Below are 16,571 nucleotides of genomic sequence, written 5' to 3' on the forward strand. Positions count from 1 at the left end.
GAATACAATTATTCAATAATGGTAAGTATAGTTAAATGCTTCTCCCCAAATCAGTCATCTGAGATTTGCCATAACTTAAATTAAAATTTGGCTAATGGTCCAAAAGCCTGCACCATCCTCATCTTAAAGAAACGAATTTTTGAAAATACTGGAAGTCACTAATGGTTCTCTTTCTCATTTATAAATTAATGATGGCATTTTCAAATTCAAAAACTGTCTCTGCTCCTCGCAAGTATCCACACACGAACAAGAGATGCTCAAATCCTGAGTCACAACTGTGCATTAAACCACCAAATGTATCAGTAAATTCCCTCAAAATGTAGGTTCCCATTGCTACCTCTCTTAAAAATCACTTTCAAACAGACTATGGTTAATACTGAGGTAATTAAAGTACAGCAAAACTTAGTTTACTAAGTCTACTATCAATTCAAAATACTCTTAGGAAAAATTCTGATTAAAAAAAACATTCAACAATCAGTTCTCATGATAAAATTAGTTTTCATGGCACAAAAAAGGCATAAACTATCATTTTGTATACTTATTATAGTCATATTTTCATTTCTAAAGATCTATTCAAAAACTTCACCTAAAGCAAGAGCTACTAGAAAAATAGATCTTTATCTGTAACTTTCAAAACATTCTTACTAAAACACATTCTGGAAATAGATTTTGCTAAGTATGTGTTAAGCCAGTGGTTCTTAACTTTCCGAAGTCTGTGAATCTCCAGAGGATAATACATGCTGTGACCAGAGAAAAATGTATGTTTACAAATAAAGAACAACAGGGGTTCTCAAAGACCGTGAAGTCCAAGTTGAGTGCCATACCCCAAATACTCCTGTAACTATTCATAGCAGATACTTAGAACGTAGCAAGCTACTGTTCTTAGGTTAAATGTGCATAAAACAACTAAACCTATAGATCCTTGATTCCTAAAGCAGAAGAAAGTGGCTGTGTGTACAATTCAATGGAAACTTAACATGTGCTGCATGTTTTTAATAATTTAAATACCTCTGAAACCTAATTAGCTATGAAAAATTCAAATAACTTATATAAAGTTTTACTTTTTATATTAAAGCTTTTTAAAAATGCACATCAGGTTTAAAAGTGATGAGAACACATTTTAAAGAAGAAACTTTCACTCAGGGTTAACTCAGAATCTACTGCGTTCCAGGCATGCTTTTAATTCCTTGTAATTTGAGGAAATTCAAAATCTAATTATCTACTTAATTTTGCTCAAATATTTTCAAATTTTGGTCAAAAGATATATTTAATAATGCATTTTTTCATATATAATGAAAATGACATTACTCTAGTTTACATCTGAGTGCCAAAATATTTAAGGTTTCATGTTTTTTTAGAAAAACGATATTTGACATATTTTCAAGGGCAATAATTTCTAAAACAGAAAAAAGCGAAAATGAAACTTCATAAACTGAAAATTATCAATAGGTTATATCTACAGTAGACAAGAAGCATTAAAGATAAATTAAATGGCCACTAAGGTAGGTAAATAAACTCTACCACCTTTTTGATTCTACAACTTTAAAGTGGAAATACCAAAACCTTTCCTAGGCCTTGGGAGGGAAAAAAAAAACATCTGTGGATAAGAAAGGATAAAAGACACTGAAGGGAGACTTAATTTTTTTCTTTGTTCATCTCCAGAAAGTGTTAAGCCATTAACTAAAAGAGAAAATATTAAGAAATAATAAATATAAAACCATTCATCATTCCAGTATTTGTGGAAAATACTTTAGCTTATTAGTTGATTTTCATTTGAATGAAGAAAAATTTTTAAATAATAGGATTCAGGAATACATATAACATGTATACTGACCCATTACCAATGGTTCCAGACAGTAATTACTTTCATTAGGAAATAAAATGACCATTTTAATGTTAGAGCTATATGTAAGAGTAAATAGTTTCTCCATTAATTTAATGTTTTATATTAAGTTTATCCTAAATTTAGGTTGTTGGTACCCAACTGAGACCAATGAAACATCTACCTACCCACCCCTACTGAAGAGCTTAAAGAAGCAGCATTAATAAATTTTGTTTTCAAGATCTAAAATTTCCTTTGACATTTTTAACTCCTTCAATATTTAAAAAGCTTACTTTTTTAATGGCAAGCTTGAACTAATCTGATCAAAGATGTGAACAAAATAACTGCTTTTGAAGTAAGTGAAGACGTGCTGTTAGGCCAAAATAAACTGGTACTTCCTTAAGAGAGCCAAAGTTTCCTGATTGGCATATGGATACCATGCTTGTGGGTGCTTTATAAACACTGCTCAGAAGTCTGGACAATCTCTAAGAAATTTTAGATGTATAGCTGACATGTAGATTATGCTCATGTAAACAATGTGAAACACCTCAATGGGACAAAAATCATAGTAGCATATTACTTACAAGTAAAACTTTTAGGCTACCAGGGATATTCAATTCTGACACTGCTCTCTAGGGAAGAAGGGAAAATATTTACAAATTTAACTGAACCTGAAAAGAGCCAAAGTAGAAGAAAAGGTAAGCAGACAGGGGAGAGGGAAAAGGTCAAAAGGGAAGGGGAGATGAGTGGGAAAGAAGAGAGCAAGAAGGAAAAAGGTGGCAGGAGGCATTGATAAAATCCTTGGCAACACAAGGTTATTCCGCCTCATACTTTATATACTAAACAAGATGCTCTGTTCCATAAAGATATCAGTACTACTCTCATTCTTTATCTCATAAAGATCCTTGATTTCGATATTAGTATCAAAACCAATGAATCTTACTAACTGGATTAAGCCCTGGAGGCAATATTAGTTCCAGACTGATCTAGGTAGACTTTTTGGCTTCAATGGCATCCAATTTCTGTCTTTTGAAACATTCAAGACCAAGTGATGATTATCCAGTAAAGGTTCTAAAAATATAATCGTGTGAGTAATTCAAGCAGTATATAGAGACAAGATAACCTACTCTGCACTTACTATAAATTCAACATAATTCTCCACACCTTAACTCTCTAATTAAGGTACAGCAGTAGGGGTGGGTGATGTTATTTAAGAAAGTTTTCATATTTTTATATTAAAATAACTTTACTATATAGAGTAGAATGCAAAATTTGCATGAATATTTAAGATAAAAGAGAGGACTTCAAAGAAAATAGGATTCTGGAAGGGTCACACTGAACTATACCTCAGGACCCATGGAGTATAAGTGCATTTATTCAAATTCTTCTGCCATTATGGGTAAACTTGGAAAAAAAATGATTGAAAAGTACTATTTTCTCTACCTTGATGACCCCTAAATACATTTCTTTCCTACTATTGTTTATAATACTTTAGCCAATTTAAAATGACTACTATAGATTTATAATCAAACACCTGAAAGGCAATACATCTAAACTTGTATTTAGAATGACACAGAATTATTTTTTTAGAAACTTCTATAAAAGGGAGACTTTGAAGTATATATACATATCAATATTCTATTTCTGATGCTTTTACAGAAGTTTTTGAGTGAAACGGCATTATTATTGACTTGAAAAAATAGGGAAATAGTAAAGTCCAAGTAATTTTTTCTAATAAACCATTTTCTACTTTAAATTTATTTTTGTGCTTTTAAACATGCTTATATATAATTTTTGTTCATATTTAAATTTTGTTTTAAAATTTTCAACTATACATTTGATCTATGGTGCCAAAACTGAAAACATAAAACTCATCATGTGTCCAACTATGAATCATTCAAGTTTACAATTTCAGTTTTGATAAACTAATAGCAAAAGTGCTTACAGATTTGATATCTAGAACTCAATGGAAACAGTTACTCAACTTACCTGGTGCTAATCCAGCAGCAGCAGGACTTCCCATGGATGGGTGAGAGAACACTTGAGAGAAGGCAGACATATTTGACTGGGACACGTTACTCAGCCTGGAGGTTGATCCTCCTTTAGGAATAAACTCGCTTGCAGTAGGATTTGGTGTCTATTTAAAAATCAAATATAGTAAGTTAACACACTTTAAGCCCAAAAAAGACACTGAATCTACTAGGCATTATTGTACAATGATTTACTGAGTAAAATATTTTATTGAAAGGATTTACAGTGTTTTTAGTTTCCATATTTTGGAGTGGTATAATTAAATTTCTTGAAGAAAAATTTTTAATCAATTTTGAGGATTTTAATTATTTCATTTGCAGAATTTAACCCCAGAAACATGTAAAATTTGATTGTCAAATATGCATCATTACCAAACTATCCTAACACATTTTAGAGAACTGGGAGGTTGAGACTACCTCAAAACTGAGCAACAAGTTTCAAGTTTAATATCTTTAAACCACTTCTACCAGGATAAAGGTCAAAAGCGACTTTATTCCAAAATTAATCATTTCCCTTTTTTAAAACACTTAACACATTTCCCCAATAATATGGTGCCATATATTTAATTAACAGAGTAAAGACAAGAAAAACATTTAAAAACAAGGAAAAGGTGGGAGGAATCAAGATATAAGAAAAACCTAACAGAGGCCCCAGTGCTTTCAATGCCCACAAGTATCACATGTAACTTGTTAAATTTAAAGTATTTTACTATGAGATTACATGGAAAAAAAACTTTCTTCACAGCTGTACTATGCCACATTTTATATATTTATGTGGCATAGTACTTTAGGCTTTAAGAACTACTGTAACATTATGAGACTGCATATCAAATTCATAAATGGCCTGTATTTTTTCGACATGGAATAAATATCGTAAATTTTTCTGAAATAGTAACCATTTCAAATTCTAAATGCCTAAGCATAATAAAGATTCAACCACTCTTAACACTAATGATATCATTTGAACTCAACTTTCAAATGGTCAGCCAAGAACATAATTTAGTATGGTTCACACTTCAGCCCACATTCTATGCATACATATAAACTAAGTTTAAAACACACTGAATCATGATGCAAAGCATTTAATCACTTAAAAAGTCTTTTAGAACCAATCATTAGAATGTAAAAATGCATTTCCACAGAAGGCAGAAAATAAGATGAACTAATTCCTGTACAACCCGAGAAAAACTTCCCTGATTCAATATGAACACCACTCTACACTGCCAAATTAGAATTCAAATTATTAGATTTAGAAGATTATAAGGCAATAGGCTGACCTCAATTTAAACTCTACAACAAATGAGAGTTTACCAATTACATACCAGCTAATGTTAAATATAAAGTTAATAAAATGTAGAAGAAATGTTAACCTGGGCTTAATGAAAATATACTGAAGTAATGAAATCTCTTTAACTGTCACATCTAAGACATGAAATTCAGAAAAAAAAAAATTCCAGGCCTGATCCAAAATATATTTTCCAAAGAGAAAAAAAATTATCTTCTATTACTTTTCTGTGTGTGTGTGCGTGTGTGTATCTATTTTAAACCCTTCCAAATTCTAAAGTTTTCAAAAATCGTGCTATGTTCTATAAAGGTATGGTCAATTCCTTAATATGTGTGAAAATTTCTAGAAAAATAAGTCCATGCATTTTACTGATATACTAATCCCTAGTTCTAAGGGAACAAATGGCTACTAACAGGATCACTTCAGAGCTAAACCAATGTGTTTCAGTTAATCTTAAATCTATTTTAGAAGGTGCGCCTGGGTGCCTCAGTCGTTAAGCCTCTGCCTTCGGCTCAGGTCATGATCCCTGGGATTGAGCCCCTCATCAGGCTCCCTGCTCCCTGCTCCGCGGGAAGCCTGCTTCTCCCTCTCCCCCTCCCCCCCCCCCCCCGCTTGTGTTCCTGCTTTCGCTCTCTCTGTCAAATAAATAAATAAAATCTCTAAAAAAAAAAATCTATTTTAGAAGATGAGAGTCAAGATAAAAGTAATCAGTATCTTGGTAAGACTCCAGAGTGCCTAGGAGGGATGGAGACTTCAGGATTACAAGATTACTACAAAACAGCAAATTTAGACAAAGAAAATTATATGTGTATACAAAAAATTTTAGTAGTATATTCCTGAGAATCCGGTATTACTCATTTTCCATGTCAGTTATATCTTATATTTACTGTGACTAACAGACTATCTGATTTCAAAGCTGAGCTACTCTAAATTAAATCTATTTTAAATTAATTTGAAAGCCTACTTTAAAGGATCTTATAAAGGAGAAAAAGGAGGGAAAAGTCTATTCCACCATTCCCCAAAAAATCATATATAAAATATCATTATAATAAATTATAAAGAACTGCCGAATTTATTAGGTTATTAAAATTAATGTAACTATGAAAATTTACACACTAAACAGCAACCTTTACAGATTCAACAACCAAAGATGCAAAAAACCTACCCAACAGTGAATTTTAGTTAAGAAGTGAAAAGAGAAGCCTAAAATCCTCCCTCCTTTCTCTTTCCTGATTTAAGATGGCAAAGCATTTCCCTTGAGTGGATGGTTTAGGAGTTTATTTTATTCAACTCTCGGTATTTGAGGTTAGAGAAAAAGTAAATGGATTTAAATGGCAGAAAAAACAATTACACAGGATTTAGGTACAACACAAAACAAACAAAATCTAGGAATAAAAGAGTAAAGCTATTATTAACAGGTAATACAAATTCTCCTATTATTACCTAGCCAGATTAGAGAACTATCAGAAATATTTAAAGTAATAATTAACAATTAAAATAATGAGAATACTTTTTATGATACAATTATTTAAAATAATAACTACAATTAAAAGATACATTCTTAAAATGACTTTAAATTTGTTGGTTTAAAATATAAATACGGACTTTATAAAGTAACAAAATAGTATAGGCACACACCTTCAACATGTTAAAAAGAACAATTTCTTGAAAAATAAGCCAAAACCAGTTAACTAAAACCAGTATATCATATTAAAATGAAATATATATTCATCACAAAGTAATCAATTTCTTTTAGCTTTAGGAGGTGAAGGTTATATCTAGAAAGAAGACTCAAGGACTTGGGTTATATAAATTTTCTAACTAACTTCAACACCCCTAAAGAGAATGGAATAAAAAGTTTTATTACTCCTGCCCTGTGATTTTCATAATCCTTACATAACTATAGGGGTGCCTGGGTGGCTCAGTCGTTAAGCATCTGCCTTCAGCTCAGGTAATGATCCCAGGGTCCTGGGATCGAGCCCCACATCGGGTCCTGGGATCGAGCCCCATGTCGGGCTCCCTGCTGGCGGGAAGCCTGCTTCTCCCTCTCCCACTCCCCCTGCTTGTGTTCCCTCTCTCGCTGTGTCTCTCTCTGTCAAATAAATAAATAAAATCTTTTAAAAAAATAATAATAATCCTTGCATAACTATCTAGTTATGTTCCTATAGTATTATATTTGTTATTTCATATACAGGTAATTATATTTATATTCATAATTTCTATTTCTATTCTAGTATTTATATTTTAAATCCTAATTTTCAGCATTCCTTAAACAGCTTTACATGCATGTTTGAAAAAAAATCAATGTTTATTCATGTCAAGTAATAGACATTCACTTTGGGAGAATTTATCAATAAAAACAGAGTTTCGGGTTCTCATACACTTAAATTTACACTACAACTTGCATGCCAAAAACAACCAAGTGCTTTTTATAAATTGACACCATCCCCCAACATTTAGCTATGATACCGACCTGTACTCTCTAAACAGAAACAGACTAAAGCAAAAGTCCTAATACTTAGTTTAAAAAGCACTGTTGTCACTGTTATTATACTTAATAATTAAAATTTCAATGTAGATATCTCACCCAACCAAAATGACAGAGTATTTCCTATCCGATAGGGTTTTTTACAAATGAAGTAATTTTCTGATGAGGTTTCTAACTCAGGTTTAACACTATTTTATGCTTTTCTACTATTACATGATTCCATGGAAACTGTTACTTTTAAAGTAAAATTAGTATTTAATACTCTGCTGGACTCCACTACAAACAGAACACTTTATTTAAGACCACAATAAATTAGTCCCATAAATTAAGGGACTGATTTAATAAACAGTGCAACAAAATAAAAAGTACAACCATTAAATATGTTTTTAAAATTAAGCAGAAAAACAGGAAGTTTGCATTAAATGAAAATATAATAAAGTCTTATGTAATATTTCACTGCAAATATGTCAAAAAGGTCTGTAAGAAAAAGTTGTCTTAAGGTGACACTGAGAAACTATTAATGTTGAGTATTGTTCAGGTTTTTAAAAATCACATAATAAACCCATAAAACCCATTAAAGACCTTCCATGGTAAAGATCCTTATGATGAGCTCAACTTACTTAACCTGTCTTAATGGCTTAAGTTGCTATCAGTAATCTTTCTACTCTCCGAATGAAACCTAACCTGCTAACTTTTTCTTAACAGCTTTATTTAGACACAATTGACATATAAATAAGCCACACATATTTAAAATGTAAACTTTGATAACTCTGGTCATAGGTAGACAACCAAGAAACCATTACCCAAATCAAGATAATGAATATATACATCATGCCAAAAAGTTGCCACAAGCTTCTTTCAAGTACCTCCCTAACATTCCTCTCTACTCCCCTACTTCGGTCTTGAGGAAACCACAGATCAGCTTTCTGTCACTACAGATTAATCTGCATTTTCTAGAATAATATGAATGAATCTTACATACATATTTCTGCGCTGGTTTTTTACCCAGCTTCTTTCACTTGGCAACATTAAGATTCATTAATGTCACTGGCTCTTATCAATACTGCATTCTTTTTAATTGATGAATAGTCAATAACATCAATATACCACAACTTGTTTATCTTTCCACCTGATGGACAAAGGTCGTTTCCAGTTTTTGGCTATTAAAAACAAAGTTGCAAAGAACCAGGTACAAGTCTTTGTGTGGGTATGTTTCATTACTGTTGGAAAATGGCTTGGATATATATGGTATGTATATATATAATCCTTTTAAAAGATTGGTAAGCTGTTTCACAAAGTGGTTGTACTATTTTAATATGTCCACCAGCACTCTGTGGAGAGATCAAGTTGCTCTATGTACTCAGGGACATGTGCTTTGGTCGGACTTTTATATTTTAGACATTTTAATACATGTGTAGTAGTATCTCAATGTGGTTTTATTTTGCATTTCCCAAATGACTTATTTGCCACTCTGTGTTTTCTATCACGAAATATCAGTTCACACTTGTTGACCATTTTTATTGGATTTTTTATTATGGAATTTTGACAGTTTGGGATAGAAGTCCTTTGTCAGATATGTGATATACAAATATTTTCTCCAGGTCTATAATTTGTCTTTTCACTGTCTTAACAGTATCTTTCAAAGAACTGAAGTTCTTAAATTTTGATGTAGTGCAGTTTATAAAAATGTTTAAGAGTCATGTATTTGGTGTTGCATCTAAGAAATACCTGTCTAACCAAAGGTCACAGATATTATGCGTTTTCTTCTATAAATTTTGTGGTTTCATGTTTTACATGTAGGTCTAAGTTCCACTCTGAGTTAATTTTATAAAGTGTGAGGTATGGGTCTAATATTTTTTGCATATACTCAATTATTCTAGCACTGTTTGCTAAACAGATCATTTTTCCTCCACTGAATAGCCTTTGCTACTTTGATGAAAATCAACTACTTATTTGAGATTACACAAATCTATAGATCAACTTGGTAAGAATCAACATCTTAATGATGAGTCTTCAGATCCATGAACATGATACCTGTCTCCATTTATTTAGGTCTTCTTTAATTCCTCTCAGGAATGTTTCAAAGTTTTCAATTACAGACTCTCAGACCTTTGTCAGATTGATCCCTATTTTATATTTCTGATATCATAAATTACATAATTTTAAAAATTTCAATGTACTATTATTTCTTGCTAGTACATATGTACCAGTTTTCTGGTAACAAATTACCAAAAACTTGATGGCTTAAAACAACAGACATGTATGCTCTTCTACTTTTTGGACACCATAAGTTCGAAATTAAGTTGGTGGTACAAATGCCTGGAGCAGAATCCATTCTATGCTTCCCTCCTAGCTTATGGTAACTGCCAGCATTCTCTTGAGATTCCTTGGCTTGTACCACATCACTTGTTTCTAGTCTCTGTCCTCATATCACCTTTTCCTGTGTATAATCTCCCTCTGCCTCTGTCTTACCAGGACACTTGCCGTTATTCCGGGCCCACTTAGGTAATGCAGGAAGATATCTCCAAATCCTTAACTTAATTACATCTGTAAAGACTGTCTAAATAAGGTAGAAGTCACAAGTTCCAGAGATTAGGACATGAAGTAATCTTTGGGGGGCCAAATTTGGGCTGCATTTGTTCTTCTTTCTCTAGTTTCCTAAGGTAGAAGCTGAGGTCACTGACCTAAGAACATTTCTTCTTTTCTACTATAAGCATTTAGTGCTATAAATCTCCCTCATTACTGTTTTTGCAGCATCCCACAACTTTAGACATGTCTTCATTTTCATTCAATTCAAAATACTTTCTGCTTTCCCTATTTCTTCTTTGACTCACATATAATTTAGAAGTGTGTTATTTGGCTTCCAAATACTTGAAGATTCTCCAAAAATCTTTGTTACTGATTTCTATCTTAATTACATTGTGGTCAGAGAACGTATCTGTCTGACCTGAATCCTTTTATAAATTTATTAAGACTTGTTCCATGACCCAGAATTGGTCTAAGTCAATGTTTTATGTGCACTTAAAAAGAATATGAATTTGGTTGTTTGGGGCAGAGTTTTCCATAAAAGTCAAATTGATAGAGTTGTTCAAATCTCCTATATTCTTACTGTTTTTGTCTCCCTCCACTACTGAGGAGTACTGAAATCCCTTATCACTGTCTGTCTACTTCTTCTCCTTGCAACTTATTAGTCTTTGTCTCATATATTCATATTTTAACCCTATTATTAGGTACATACACACTGAAGAATGCTACATCCATGCTCTTAATGAACGTCCCTTTATCAAATAATTCTCTTTGTTCCTGATAATATTCTCTGCTCTGACACCTACTTTGTCTGATGTAAATACAACTACCTCAGGTATATTATTTATACAGTATATATCAGTGTACTATATATACAGTTGACTCTTGAATAACCATGGGTTTGAACTATGCAAGATTACTTACACAGATTTTTTCGATACAGTACAGTACCTATAAGTGCATTTTCTCTTTTGATTTTATTATTTTCTTTTCTCTAGCTTACTTTATTGTAAGAATATAGTATATAATACATATAACATACAAAATGTGTGTTAATCCAATGTTTATATAATCAGTATGGCTTCCGGTCAACAGAAGGCTACCAGTCATTAAGTTCTGGGGTAGTCAAAAGTTATACAAAGATTTTTTTTTAAAGATTTTATTTATTTATTTGACAGAGAGAGAGGACAAGCAGGGGGAGTGGCAGGGAGTGGGAGAAGCAGGCTCCCATGGAGCAAAGAGCCCGACATGGGACTCGATCCCAGGACCCGGGGATCATGACCTGAGCCGAAGGCAGACGCTTAACTGATTGAGCTACCCAGGGACTCCATTATACAAAGATTTTCAAATGCATGGGGGGTTATCACCCTAACCCCTACACTGTTCCAGAACCAACTATATTACTACACTATCTATCTATCTATCTACATATTATACACACACACACACACACACACATATACACACTATATATAGACTGATAATATGCAGTAGTATATTACTATAATTAAACTATATATTATAGTATACATACTATTATATATGGTGTATGATACTAGTAATACACACACACCCAAGTCTTTTCTGACTAGTGCATGGTATAACTTTAAACCTATTTTTGGCTTTATGTTTAAAGTGGGGTTTTTGTCAGTTTCATATAGTTGGATCTTGCTCTTTTTTTTTTTTAAATCCAATCTGAAAATCTCTGCCTTCTTATTGGGACATTTAGGCTATTTACATTTAATGTGATTATTAATATGGGTAGATTCAAAACTACTATCTTGCTACTTTTCTATTTGTTCTCTTTGTTCTTTGTTCCCCTTTTCCTTTTCCTGCCTTCTTCTGGAATTAACTGATTTTTAAAATTTCTTTTTATTTCTTCTCTCAGCTTATTAGCTGTAACTCTCTGTTGTGTTATTACAGTGGCTGCCTTAAGTTTTATAATATATACGTATATATATTTAACTTATCACCAACTATCTTAGTCTGCTAAGGTCATAACAAAATACCATATACGGAGCAGTTTAAACAACAGAAATTTATTTTCTCACAGTTCTAGAAGGTAAGAGTCTAGGATCAAGGTGCCAGCAGAGGTGGTTTCCCCTGAGGCCTCTCTCCTTGGCTTGCAGACAGCGAACTTCTTGCTGTGCCCTCACAGCAACAGGCCTTTTCTCTGTGCCCGTGCACCACTGGTTATTTCTTTGTCTTCTAAGGACATCAGTCATACTGGATTAGGGCCCCATCCTTTATGACCACATTTAACCTTAATTATTTCTTTAAAGGTCCTATTTCCAAATACAGTCACATTAAGGGTTAGGGCTTAAACATATGTATTTAGGGGAGACAAAATTCAGTTCCTAACACCCAACTGTAATTGTCTTACACTACTTCACATATAGTATAGCAAGCTTACAATATTATACTTCCATTTCTCCTCTCCCAGACTTTGTGCTATTGTCAATACATATTTTAAATCTATTATGTTATAAACCTAATAAGAGGTTGTTATTATTTTTGCTTTGAACAAGTATTTTTCAAAGAGACTTAACTAAGGGGGAAAGTTTCTTATATTTACTCATGGAGTATCTGTTCCCAGTGTTCATCTCTTTGTATAGATTCTGATTTCCACAGGCTTTTGTTTTCCTTCTGCTTAAAATACTTCCTTTAATATCTACCGAAGTACACATCTGCTGGTGGTGAATCCTTCAACTCTTGTATGTTTGAAAGAAGTGTTTATTTTGCTTTTTTAAAAAATTATTTCAGACTCACAAGTAGTCTTTGCATGTCTACTAATTTTTTATTAGATGACAAATATTGCTACTTTTATCTTGTTGGGTATTGGGTATTTTTTTTTAACATTCCTATAAAAATTCTTGAGCTTTGTTCTCCATCATAAACTGCTTAAAAGGTAGTCTGATCCTTCAGATCTTGCTTTTAAATTTCATCAGGAAGGGCCAGGGCAGCATTTATTTTAAGACAATAATTTGGCCCCACTACTAGGCAAAAGACTTCCCATTATGTTACTGGTGCTTCATAAATCATGATGTTTTCCATTTTGGCTGGTGAGAATAGGAACTCCAGTTGGTCCTATATGAACTCTGAGAATTATCTCCTGTGATCTTTTTAGGAATTTCTTCTTCCAGCTCAAATAGCCTTTTCACTCATATCCTCTGCTCAGTACTCAGCTGAAGACTCAACGGGAACTTTGAACATCCAGTTTGGTCTCCTCAATTAAATAGATCACTAGGCTCCACCTGAGTTCCCGTTCCATGCACCAGGCCTAGAAACCCTCCAAGAGGTAAGCTAGGCTCACCTTTGTTTCCCATCTATCAGGGATGATTGTCCTCCACTGTCTGATACCTAATGTCTTGAAAACTGTTATTTCATATACTTTGTTCAGTTTTTTAACTGTTTCTGGAGGGTAAATCCAACACCTATTCTTCCACCTTGGCCAGAAAACAAATCTAGTAGTGATGTTTTCAAAACACAAGGTATCCCTAATTTGATCAATAAATAAAATCTAGCCAACTCCTCATTTTGTTTAGGCACTCACTAGTAAAGAGGTGCTTTGCAACTATCAATTCAAACAATCTGTGAACAAATCTATCACCTCCCTATTAAGTTGGTTTTTCTTTTCAAGTTTTGTTGTGTTTTCTGTATCATCTCTTTCCTAAACAGATAAATTATACCACAACTATCTTTTTGATAATGTAGATATCTTTGAAGCATCAAATCATGATTATCTATTCTACATCCTAAATATTTCTCAAATTCAACTATTTCTATGTCACCATCAGTGCCCTAGTCTACACCACCATCATCTCTACTCAGGTTTACTGCAACATCATCCCAATGGAGCAACTAGACTCCAATCTTGCTCAACTCCAATCCATCTTCTATTTTTCAACGAGGATTAAAGAGAATAAGAGAGAAAAGCAGAAAAAAAGAAAAGGAAGAAGAGGAGGAAAAAGAGGAAGCGAAAGTGGGAAGAAAAGAGAAGGGGAAGTTTTGTTTAATGACTTTACTGATGAAATCCAATTAGATTGAACAGATCAAGTCTCCACTGTTCCTGACTGAATTAATTAAAAAAAAAAAAGGATATGAAATGTTGATATTAATCTTAGCCTTATCTTTTTTTCTAAAACCTACTACAATATACCATCTTCACTACTATTCTTCTCTCTTTGGAGTTAGCAAAAGAGCCCAGTTGGGACTAATTCAAAAGATTTATGTCCAAGGGGTGTGTGTGTGTGTGTGTGTGTGTCTGTCTGTCTGTCTGTCTGTCTCCTGGCAAGGGCAAAGACCAGTGAATTATTTGGGTAGGTAAAAGAGGGGATACTGAAAATGAGGGAAAAAGGCAGGAACTGGCAAGTATTTTGCCTTGATAAAATGATCTATAAAGGCATAAAAAGATGAAACCCAAGGACATAAAGAAGAGCCCCATTCAGAGCTATTTTTACCAATCTTCAGTGTTCATAAATAATATAGAATAAAGAGGAACAGGGTGAAATGGAAAGAAGAAGTCAAATGGCTAACCAGACCCTCCAAGTTCACATTTCTACAAGACTTTTTTTGAATTTAGTGGGTTGTTATTTCCCCTTATTTCAAGCATATCCAAATATGGTCAATTTAAAATTTATTATCAAAATATACTCAATTTCTGGGTTGTTCAGAAACTAACCCATTTAAGACCAGCAAAATTTCACCTTGTAAGTTAAGAGTTAATATCTAAAATACTACTACTGTGAAAATTAGTCTAGTATCTCAATTTGAAAATTTTCTGAAGCAATTTGGGCCCTCTGATAAACACCCCAATAGAGGAAATATGATTTCTAAATAAATTAGAGTCAAATTGGTGAAGACCATGGAAGAAATTGATTACTAATGCTTCCAAGAGATGCACTTCAGTTTTGTTTTAAACAGAAGTTCTCCTGTTTATAATTTGGCTATCTTTAGAGTAAAGTAACATCAGTACATGAGAACCTACAAGTGAAAATCAATTAGTAATAAGCTTCATATTATGGTAGAGTTAAACAGAAAAATTTTCATAAGCTCAGCAAAAGTAATTATATATAATAACTTGAAACTATGGAAACATAAATTTCCAAAAAAAGTACTCACTAGTCCATCCTTTATGAAGTTTGTCATAAATAGGTAATACCCTAAACACTGTTCTTGAGAACAGCTTGATAATATGCAACAAAATGAAAAATAAGCTGCCCTAGTACTCCCCCACATCTAGGAACTAGAGCTAAGGAGAAAATCACCTATGTAAAAAAAATTAAGTTTTGCATGTATTTTTTAAAATTTATTATTTTTTTTTAAAAAGGAAGTGACTAAAATATCTCTTGATAGGGATTCAGTTATGTGGATTTTGGTCCCTACAACAGCATGTAGCCACTAAAAATCATGTGAATTAATATATTTCTATTTCCAGGGAGGGAGGTCCAGTGAGTAAAAATAAAATAAAAATTAGGCTACAATACAGCAATTATACTAAATAGCTATTTCTGTAAAATGGTGTACTTATGCCTAAGAGAAAGGGAAGAAGGGGAAAGAGGGAAAAATGTGTGTGCACACGCGCACATGTATATAAAAGGATGCTAACTGAAGAGCTCACTAAAATGTTAAGAGAGATGTCATCTCTGTGTGGTGAGGAAACTGGAGGCATATTTGCTTCCTTCTTTGTACTTCTCTATAGTATCTGAATTTTTTTCCATTAAGTATATATATTTTTACAAAAAAGTTGCAAGAAAGTTTAAGACTGTTAATCATAAAGTCACTTACACAGTTCCCTTTTCTTTGCATATCATCATCACTGAACAGTATGGTGTTACATAAGAACTCACATAAAATATGCAATATTTAAATTGAGACCAATAGAATCAATGTATATAAAAAAGCAAAATCTGTGTGTGGTGGATAGAACACATTTTCAAACAAAAAACAGGTAAACCGCTCCTCTTCCACTGGAAAGTTATTTATATGTTACAAGTTCCCCAATAGCAGTAATCATTAATGGTCACAGAGGCATTATCACCTAGCTCAATATTGCTCTACCTATTTGTATGTCAATTATCTCAAGAAAGATTAAAAAAAAATTACTCTCCCTAAAGAAAATAAAAATATCCCTTCAGGTCAGTTAATGAGTAGTCCAGGGCAATGAGACCATCACAACATCTCAAAAAGGCAAGAATTACTATATAGGCAAGAATTACTATATAGTTATAACTATTTTCTATATCTATGCACAGTTTCTTTTCATAGGTATACAATAGTGAAACCTATTTGCCACATTGCACAGTAAGAAAGATTTACTTAGAGGCATTCTCTGTAACCAAGAACCCTGCCATATTCAGTCACAACATTCAAGATATATTAAGATTTTTCAAACATTTTTCCATAATGATATTTTTTGTC

The 16,571-nt window shown here is 32.8% G+C and overlaps 1 protein-coding gene across 7 annotated transcripts in view; it reads right to left on the reverse strand.

The window, feature by feature from the left end:
- PAN3 (poly(A) specific ribonuclease subunit PAN3) overlaps positions 1–16,571 on the reverse strand; it is a 124,380-nt gene that overhangs the window by 64,648 nt on the left and 43,161 nt on the right. For all 7 annotated transcript variants that reach the window (XM_025875122.2, XM_025875123.2, XM_025875129.2 and 4 more), the window contains one exon: positions 3,812–3,959. In XM_025875122.2, coding sequence (XP_025730907.1) covers positions 3,812–3,959 — 148 coding nt within the window. The remainder of the gene's footprint in view (positions 1–3,811; positions 3,960–16,571) is intronic.

This window comes from Callorhinus ursinus, unplaced genomic scaffold, assembly GCF_003265705.2.
Source record: "Callorhinus ursinus isolate GAN/ISIS: 27379988/994484 unplaced genomic scaffold, GSC_fseal_2.0 scaffold7, whole genome shotgun sequence".
NCBI lineage: Eukaryota > Metazoa > Chordata > Mammalia > Carnivora > Otariidae > Callorhinus > Callorhinus ursinus.